The following is an 8,247-nucleotide window of genomic DNA, read 5'->3' as shown; positions in this document are numbered from 1 at the left end:
TTTTTTTTTTTTTTTTTTCTGAATCTTGTCTTATCATTGCCGCCTCCCCTCCCCTCCCCCCCAAAAAAATGGCTGAATTACCTCAAAATATATCCTCTTTCGAACGTGTCAACGAGGCAGCTTCCTACATAAAGGAACGCCTGCCCTCCTCCCTACGAAGCCCCCGTGTTGCAATTGTTTGCGGAACTGGCTTAGGAGGCCTTGTGCATACAGTTGGGGATACACCCCGAGTGGAATATGACTACTCTTCTATACCACATTTTCCTCAGCTTACAGGCAAGTCTGGCTCCAGTGGAACATCGCTCCCACATTCCCTCTTGTTTTCCCTATTTCTTTTCCTTTTCTCTTGCCCTCCCTAATGCGCTAAACCGCTGATCAACAGTTACCGGACATGCGGGGAAACTTGTTTTTGGACTTCTTGGTCAGAAAGTTCCTGCTGTTCTAATGCTTGGTCGCGCACAGTGAGCTAGCCATAAAATCTGGATTTGTACTGGTCAGTAATCACTAATAATACCGTCAAGTTATTATGAAGGACATTCTATCGATAAAGTAACGTTTCCTGTCCGAGTCTTGAAGCTATTGGGCATTGATACCATAGTTTGTGGGCTTCCCTTCCCCGCTATATAAACTGTTCGACGATTGAACTAAATCATACAATATTAGTGACCAATGCTGCCGGTGGCCTGAATCCTGAATATGCGGTAGGAGACCTCGTGTTACTGAACGACGTATGTTTCACATTTCTGAATGGCATCTACTTCGTGCTAATACTGATATTACTACTGATTAGCATATCTTCATTGCCGGTCTGGCAGGCACACATCCACTACGCGGCCCAAATGTGGAGGAGTTCGGTCCTCGGTTTCCCCCTTTGTCAGACGCCTATGACCTCGAACTTCGTCGTTACGTGCATAAAGCGTGGAAAACCGTTATACCATCGCAAAGCAAACGGAGACTGCATGAGGGGGCCTATGCGTTCGTTGGAGGTCCAAGGTGTGTGGAAAGATCACATCAACTCCAGCGCGGCTTGGATGTCACTGACTAGCAATGCAGTTATGAGACTAGAGCTGAGTGCCGTATGCTTCGTCAACTCGGAGCAGACCTAGTTGGCATGTCGACTGTACCAGAAATAGTTGCTGCTAGACATTGTGATCTGCGAGTTATCGCACTCAGCCTTGTGACCAACAAGGCCGTACTGTCTCCTGTGCCTCGAGGAGATGACCATCTCCTCGAGGCGAAGGAGGCAGAGGAGCTTGACGCTATACTGCAGGAAGGGAAAGCCAATCACGAAGAGGTCCTCGAAGCAGCTCGCTCTGCGGCCCTTGATATGCAAGTAAGTCATCATGATGGTCCGTTTCCAAGTATCGATAATAACATCGTAGAAAGGACCTTGTGCAAAAAACCGTACAGGATATCTTCCAGCAACATTAGCGCTTGGTGATTACCTCTGAGCGATGGTATGCTGCCAAAACAAATGACGACTCGGGCTCAGCCTCCAAATCGCCATAGCTAGCGCTATGCGGGGTTCAAAGCATTTTCTTGACGAACTGAGACATTGCTTTTCACTTGTTTTCACGGCCCCTCTTCGACCGTAGATCTTTGTAAAATGCTTTTTTGCCGCTTCGCTTCGTGGTCTGTATGTCGTTGTATTTGGATTCGAAACGTCTTGTTTCGCGCTCCATAGCCATAGCCTCTTCCACAAAGGTTCTCTTGCGATCTTTCTTTGCGATACGTCCACTGAAAAACTCGGTTGGTCCCTCGACTATTGTTCCCATTTGGGAGAACTCTGGAGGTTTCGCTTTCCCTTCTTTCTTGTAGTGTCTTTTTGGGTCTAGAACTGAACGCATCCGAAGGAGCTGCAAATCCCTCTTCAACTCTGGTGTCATTTCTGTCTTTGGAAGATTAAACCAATCTTCTCCCGCTGTGGGTTTGTCCTTCTAGTTCAGCATAAAGTTAGCCTATGGCCATCTGTGAGATTGACTGACAACAAAAACAAAAGCCGTGAAAAATGCTCAGAGTAACTATGAAATAGTAGAACTCTCATTGGCGCAGCGCAACCCAAAACGGGCTGGTGAAGCTGCATCAAGCGCTAACGCGTGGGAAATTATCCTCATAGCAAAGTACAATAAAATGAAGAATAAATCAAGATATTCTCAGGAAATCTCACCTTCTTTCCTGGAGTGTTCAACGTCCTGGTCTTGGTTGGATCGAAGTTAGGCATGTCTTTTTGTCGGGAATCACTCATACGAGAAGGATCGAGCGTGGCGACTTCATTTGTTTCGTGTACGTATGGTTGCAAAGAATGATTTGCTGATAACTTCGGAATTCTTGAATCAGGGTTAGCTCCCTTGTAATCGCCGTGCACAGGCAAAGTGCCATATAGATTCGACCTTACAGAGAAGATGTATCTTTGTTTTCATTCCCATTAGACATCTGGAGCTCTGAATCCTGGGTTGGTTTCGATCCAGGAGCTCGAAGCCGGCTCTCTGCTTCATGAAGCAGCTTCTGAATCTCATCATCTGTTATATCAACCTCAGTGTGAGGTTGGACAGGATGATGCTCCGTGCATACTCCCTCTGCCATATGGACGTGATAAAAGAAGAGGAAGAAGAAATAATAGTAAAAGAAACTCAAGGGAGGGGGAGGGGGCGCAGGCAAGAAAGCTTCAAAAATTGAGATGGGAGAAAAAAAAATTTCAGATTTTATATTGGATTCCGCTGCCCATGTGGGGCAAAAACCCGCACTAGTCTAAATACAGTGCGTGCAATATCTTCAACTCGTAGTTACTTAGTCTGTGTCCTGGTAGTTTCTTTCTTTTTTTCCTATTTTGATTCTTATTCATTTTATTTTTGGTTTATTATTCTTTCAATATTTTATACTTGTTTCTTCTGATAGCACCGTGGATTGAAATTAAGATCGCATAGTTACGATTGAAGTGGAAAGCGGTAAAGGTCATTTTTATCTAATTTCTGGTGGAATACTGGGACGATCGTTGTTCACCAACTATACAGCCATGCTTTCCTTTCCGAAGTCGCGCATGCTGCTAGGACTAGGCAAGCGACTCAAGGTATGCCACTCGCCACAGTACTTATGTCGGATTCGGTTCTAACCATATTGGCAAAGTTCCCTGTACCAACTCGAAGTTTCGCATCGTCAAATGAGCCGGATGTCGACCTTAGTCAGTCGGAAGTTCGTCACGCCGCGAGTTTGTCGGGAAAACAGTCTGTAGACACCATCCTCTAGCAAATTGCCTATTCCCCGGGGTATATGACATTGTGGGCTGACTATAAACTGTCAACTTCAAAAGAGGAACCGAGCAGTTATCCGAATCTATAAGGCCATGGTCCGTTGCTATCGAAATGGAGTCACTGAGGGGCATTCGCGCTTATTATAGACTATAGGGCAGAACGATTGGATGATTTAAATCAAGGAGCGCGGCTCCCCAGAAGTGTGCAAGCGCTTTACTTGCGTCCTCTTCGAAGAAAGGCCCAGTACGGTCTCCCAGTCTGTGATCTCCAATTGAGATCGTACAGTGTACGGAACGTCGAATTTTTCGCCGATTTTGCCATACGTGCGGCATACTATCTGAAACTCCCCGTTTCGGGACCTGTGCCGTTGCCGCGCATTGTTGAGCGCTGGACATTCCCACGAAGTAATTTCGTACATAAGAAAAGCCAAGAAAATTTTGAAAGGATAACACTTCGACGATTGATTCAGATCAAAGATGGCAATCCGCAGACTGTACAGACGTGGCTGGCCTTTTTACGAAAGCACTCCTTCTATGGAGTAGGTCTAAAGGCAAATGTTTGGGAGCATGAAAGTCTCGGTACAGTGCAATTTTACACCTATGATGAATTTGTTTTGTTTACTGACGTGCAATCTAGACGTGGCTAAAACTATGGATGATGCGATGCCCGAGATTGAGCAATCACTTGAACCGCACCTCTCCCAATTTGGCCAGAGAAAAGATAGGGGTGGTGACCAATCGATATTGGATATCTTGGAAAGCGAGCGATTTACCCAGAACAAGGGTCCATTGACTGACGTTCGCAGGGGCTAGATGGTCACTGCTAAATTCAGTGAGGTTATACAGACAAGTGTTGCTCTTCGGTCAGTCAGGGTTCTTGTTGACCTCCTTCTATTCTTTCCTGCGTTACTTTGTGTATACTCTACCATTTGTACTATCATACCATCCATCATGTCCCAAGTCTATTCATCAACTTATCTATCAAATGAGACAAGCATTTAAGTAAGGCTGTATAGCATACTGTATTCATCCTAGGCATAGCACGCAGATGTTTGTTGATTGAGACTTGAATCTTCTATTCTGCATTCTTCTTCTTCTTCTCCTTTCTTGGGGAAGTTTGATACTTTCGCGATATATCTATAACACGTGACTTCAAAATTTTCGTACCTCGGGCACTTTTCTTTGAAAGTCTCTTTTTTGTTCTCTATATCTCTATTTATTTCCTATCCCTTTTTTCTCTGTTTTGGTATGCATCCAAAAGCTAGGGTCGCCTATAATGGCCAAAGTTTTACAAAATTGTGTCTGTCAGCGAGAAATCGCGTCCAATTCAAAGGTCTAATTCAACATCGGCGCAGTTCATCATACTCCACAAAAACATCATCAGCAACCCACCAAACGATATTCTCGGGGATACAGCCAACCGGTGTACCGCACTTGGGTAATTATTTGGGAGCTTTGCGTGAATGGGTTCAATTACAAAACGGTGCCACAGAGGGAACAAAATTGCTATTCTCTGTAGTTGACCTTCACGCATTGACAGTGCCTCAAGATGCCCCCCGGTTACGGAATTGGAGGAAGGAGATGTTTGCGATCCTTCTCGCCGTGGGCCTAGATCCTGCAAGGTCGGCGATATTTTACCAATCCGATGTGAGTATTCTCAAAGTTCCAATGCTTATCATTAACTCTACGTACTGACTACCGCCAGGTCCCCGCACACACCGAATTGTTCTGGATACTGAGCACAGTGGCCTCTATGGGGTATCTATCACGTATGACCCAATGGAAGGTGAGCAGATACAGCAAAAAGCAAGGACGCAAACCATGCGGACATGCGTGGGTAATGATAGGAATGGCATCGTTTTCGGTATTGACCCCGTGTAGAGCAAGCTTCAATTACCGGAGAATACAAATCTGGAAGACTCGGCAGCAAGATCGAAACTTCGGCTAGGCCTATTCTCATATCCCGTTCTCCAAGCAGCAGACATCTTAGTCCATAGGTTTGGCACCAGGAAACTATGCGCTAAGACCATTTGCTGACAGGGATTAGGGCTACACATGTCCCCATAGGGGAGGACCAGAGGCAACACCTTGAATTTTCCAGAAACACCGCAAATAGCTTTAATCACCTCTATGGGTCCATTTTCCCACTACCTGAGGCGCTCATATGTAAGTTTTCCTCGTCCGGTCGGGTATTGGGTATATGGTAATAGTTGGGCATTGTCAGCACCCGCAAAACGAGTGATGTCTTTCAAAGAACCAACTCTGAAGATGTCAAAATCCCACCCCGATGAACGATCAAGGATTTTGCTCTCCGATACCCCGGAAGATATTCACAGAAAGATAAAGGGCGCACTTACGGACTCGGAGCCGCAGCTCAAATATGACCCAGATAACCGTCCAGGTGTCTCTAACTTGATTGAAATTCTCGCTCATTTTGAAGGCAAATCGTGCGAAGAAGTGGTCTCAGAATTCCAGAACTCAAGCCTTGGGGCTCTAAAGGGACACGTTGCTAGCAAGGTTGCTAACCATCTCCAGCCGATAAGGGAGAAATATTTTGCTCTCATAGAAAACAAAACAGGTTACCTTGAAGATGTTGCGAACCAAGGCAGTCAGGCCGCGCGTTCCAACGCTGAAAGTACTATGAAGCAAGTTAAAGAAGCACTAGGTTTGTGAATCATGTAATAACCATCTGCCTGTCCTACTACACAATTAAAAAACGTGAAATTAACCCGCCGAATTGAAGTTATATATTAAGTAAAATGATGCAACATGGAGAAATTGAATTGGGATTCTTTTCACCCCCCCCCAATGCTGGATTATTTGAGGATATGCCCTACTGAATTGGGGTTTTATTTAGTAGGTTGAGTTTTTCAAAGTATCCCAGTCAGTCGAGTCGGTCATCTTTTGACTAGATATAGCATACAGCTATCAATACCACATTTAAGTCATTTTGATTGCATTTGCGAGGTAACATACAAGGCACATAATGCTTTATCCACAACTAAAATGTGGCACTGTAGTATCAAGGATCTGTGAGTTATGATCTGCAATAATATACCGGTCATTTATCTACGTTTACATCGGCTGTATAGCGAGTGTCGTCAAAAGTCGTCTCCCGGTGCATACTCATTAGATGGAAATAACGGAGTAGACTACAGTAGGCCGGACATTCCCAAGCATGCTTCATAGTATCCCGTGGCTGTCGGTCAAAAAAAGCATCCGAGTACATTTTCGGTCTATCGTAGATCGGATGGTAGGGCCGGTTTGAGTAAATTTAGGGCTTGGACTAGCCTACACTTTAGTCAACCACTAAAGACATACAGAGATACCCCAGAGACTGTGTGCAAAAGGAATGGACAGGAGGCAATTAGGAAGATATGCAGTGAGAACATTTTGTCAGAAGTGTTCAAATGCAAAAGCTAGTAGTATGTACTGAACAGATGATAACTGTGATGCAAGTCATATTACCGCGTACAATCCACAGCATTGAGTTTTGAATTTGTGAAGGCTACAGTAGCTCTCTTGCAATAAATTCAAAAGATTAATCGCAGTTCCCAGATGCTAGCGCTAATTATTGACGTACCAATGAAGTGTGCCCTAATGAACCTAATCAAGTGACGTGACTTATCATGTGCCCTAAAAAGTCCGAATTGATCAATAACCAAGGCAGCTGTACAAAGTAAGCACGCAGGGCTAATTAATTTCTCAGGCTATCGTAGCAAGACGTATCAAAGCATCAAAGCTATATAGTTTTGGGCAATATACATTATTCCAACTAACCTATAAAATGTAGGCATTCATCCTCCTTATTGCAGTTGAATAAATTTACACTAACTTTAAGACTGCGGTGGTGACTTCATTCTCAATAAAGATGACGCTCGAGATTAAACAGTCATCGTGCCGTTCCAGTATCGTTTGGTCTAATAAATATGGGGCGTTGAATGACTTCCACTTGGATTATTGTACCAAGCCTACGTTGCCCATGCTACAAGCCATCACCAATACATCCTCCAAAACGATGTGGCGAAGAAGAGACACCCAATTGCTTTTAGGAGTACGTTGCAGACTTGCTGGGACATAAGGCGTCACTTCTGTTCATGTCAGCACCATGGGGAACCAGGTGGCGCGTCCGTGCTCTCATAAAAATGGTCGTTGTCTCCAATGGTCACTATGGAAGATGTCAAGCAGAATAGCACTGTTACTGAATTGCCCTACAACTGTCCAGCCCGGGTGACCAGCTTGGAGATCTCACTTTAGGGCACAATCCCGAGGTTCGTGCTATTTCTCAGTGAGCACGCGCTCAGAAGCCATTGAGCCATATGCATTTGGACGGGGCTCATCTCCGGGAAGCAAGGAGCCTTTACACTGCGAGAGATTGGAGAGTGCTTCGACAGCGCTCAGTTGTATTTGACCAAGGGACTTTGTGCACCCATTGGTAGCGTAGTTGTCGGGAATTTCATCTTCACCAATCGTTGGTGGAAGGCTACAACGGCCAATCGAGACGAATATTGTCTGGCTGGACTTTGCTCAGGCATCTGGCCGGATGCGCGATGAATTCTATCCTGCGATGTGCAAATTCAACCTGATTGCGATGGAGCATCCATTGATGAATTGGCTGTCATGTCTTTCACAACCAGATTACTGAGCGCAAGACTCTGTCAAGTGTTCAGGATCGTCCTCAAAGATGGCTCGAGCTAAATAATGTATTCTCAAGTCGAATTAAATTGTCTTCATAGTCTTCCTTCAAGCCATGCACAGAAATTTCCTTGATCTTGGTATTGTTAGTTTGATCTAGTTGCCTTTTAAACCCTTAGCTCATCAATCACTTCACACTTGGGAATTATGTTCCATGGTTGAGGTTATCCGGACCTCTCCGGAATGGCAGTAGCCGTTCAGCGTCTCTTCCTCTTTCAATGTTTCTTCGTATTTCCCTCTAGGGTGACGAGGCCCCTTGTCCCCCTTGTCATTGACATTTCTCTCTGCCACAGGATGTGGGTATG

At 44.9% G+C, this 8,247-nt stretch overlaps 3 protein-coding genes across 3 annotated transcripts; 2 read left to right on the top strand and 1 right to left on the bottom strand.

The window, feature by feature from the left end:
• Positions 1-42: 42 nt before the first annotated feature.
• ASPGLDRAFT_57811 (purine-nucleoside phosphorylase) lies at positions 43-1,504 on the top strand. The gene is made up of 7 exons (XM_022548282.1): positions 43-276; positions 383-461; positions 522-601; positions 664-728; positions 791-993; positions 1,054-1,333; positions 1,387-1,504. Exons 1-7 carry the CDS (start codon positions 69-71, stop codon positions 1,429-1,431), a joined length of 960 nt encoding a protein of 319 aa, XP_022401613.1. The 5' UTR covers positions 43-68; the 3' UTR covers positions 1,432-1,504.
• Positions 1,387-2,650, bottom strand: ASPGLDRAFT_46851 (Fcf2 domain-containing protein). Its single transcript, XM_022546542.1, has 3 exons — positions 2,396-2,650; positions 2,168-2,327; positions 1,387-1,937 (listed from the first exon to the last, which is right to left on the bottom strand). The coding sequence occupies exons 1-3, from the start codon at positions 2,581-2,583 to the stop codon at positions 1,563-1,565; spliced, it is 723 nt and encodes a 240-aa protein (XP_022401612.1). The 5' UTR covers positions 2,584-2,650; the 3' UTR covers positions 1,387-1,562.
• A 175-nt stretch (positions 2,651-2,825) lies between these two features.
• ASPGLDRAFT_74225 (tryptophan--tRNA ligase MSW1) lies at positions 2,826-6,216 on the top strand. Its single transcript, XM_022549723.1, has 12 exons — positions 2,826-2,951; positions 3,012-3,067; positions 3,124-3,221; positions 3,308-3,343; positions 3,402-3,826; positions 3,885-4,031; positions 4,557-4,894; positions 4,953-5,033; positions 5,129-5,244; positions 5,295-5,413; positions 5,472-5,912; positions 5,991-6,216. Exons 2-12 carry the CDS (start codon positions 3,014-3,016, stop codon positions 5,999-6,001), a joined length of 1,866 nt encoding a protein of 621 aa, XP_022401611.1. The 5' UTR covers positions 2,826-2,951; positions 3,012-3,013; the 3' UTR covers positions 6,002-6,216.
• The last annotated feature ends 2,031 nt before the right edge of the window (positions 6,217-8,247 follow it).

Source organism: Aspergillus glaucus (assembly GCF_001890805.1).
Source record: "Aspergillus glaucus CBS 516.65 unplaced genomic scaffold ASPGLscaffold_9, whole genome shotgun sequence".
Taxonomy (NCBI): domain Eukaryota; kingdom Fungi; phylum Ascomycota; class Eurotiomycetes; order Eurotiales; family Aspergillaceae; genus Aspergillus; species Aspergillus glaucus.
The sequence above is the reverse complement of the archived record's forward strand: the minus strand, read 5'-3'. Positions and strand labels throughout refer to the sequence as shown.

What these genes read in the sequence shown, in the direction of transcription:
- ASPGLDRAFT_74225 (XM_022549723.1), top strand. Translation starts at nt 3,014, where the DNA reads ATGCTTTCCTTTCCGAAGTCGCGCATGCTGCTAGGACTAGGCAAGCGA. An exon ending in TCCGAATCTATAAGGCCATG is followed by an intron (nt 3,344 to 3,401) that starts GTCCGTTGCTAT and finishes TATAGACTATAG; the next exon opens with GGCAGAACGATTGGATGATT. An exon ending in CACGTATGACCCAATGGAAG is followed by an intron (nt 5,034 to 5,128) that starts GTGAGCAGATAC and finishes GACCCCGTGTAG; the next exon opens with AGCAAGCTTCAATTACCGGA.
- ASPGLDRAFT_46851 (XM_022546542.1), bottom strand. Translation starts at nt 2,583, where the DNA reads ATGGCAGAGGGAGTATGCACGGAGCATCATCCTGTCCAACCTCACACT. An exon ending in AACAAAGATACATCTTCTCT is followed by an intron (nt 2,328 to 2,395) that starts GTAAGGTCGAAT and finishes CCCTGATTCAAG; the next exon opens with AATTCCGAAGTTATCAGCAA. An exon ending in TGAACACTCCAGGAAAGAAG is followed by an intron (nt 1,938 to 2,167) that starts GTGAGATTTCCT and finishes ATGCTGAACTAG; the next exon opens with AAGGACAAACCCACAGCGGG.
- ASPGLDRAFT_57811 (XM_022548282.1), top strand. Translation starts at nt 69, where the DNA reads ATGGCTGAATTACCTCAAAATATATCCTCTTTCGAACGTGTCAACGAG. An exon ending in ACATTTTCCTCAGCTTACAG is followed by an intron (nt 277 to 382) that starts GCAAGTCTGGCT and finishes GCTGATCAACAG; the next exon opens with TTACCGGACATGCGGGGAAA. An exon ending in GCGTTCGTTGGAGGTCCAAG is followed by an intron (nt 994 to 1,053) that starts GTGTGTGGAAAG and finishes CTAGCAATGCAG; the next exon opens with TTATGAGACTAGAGCTGAGT.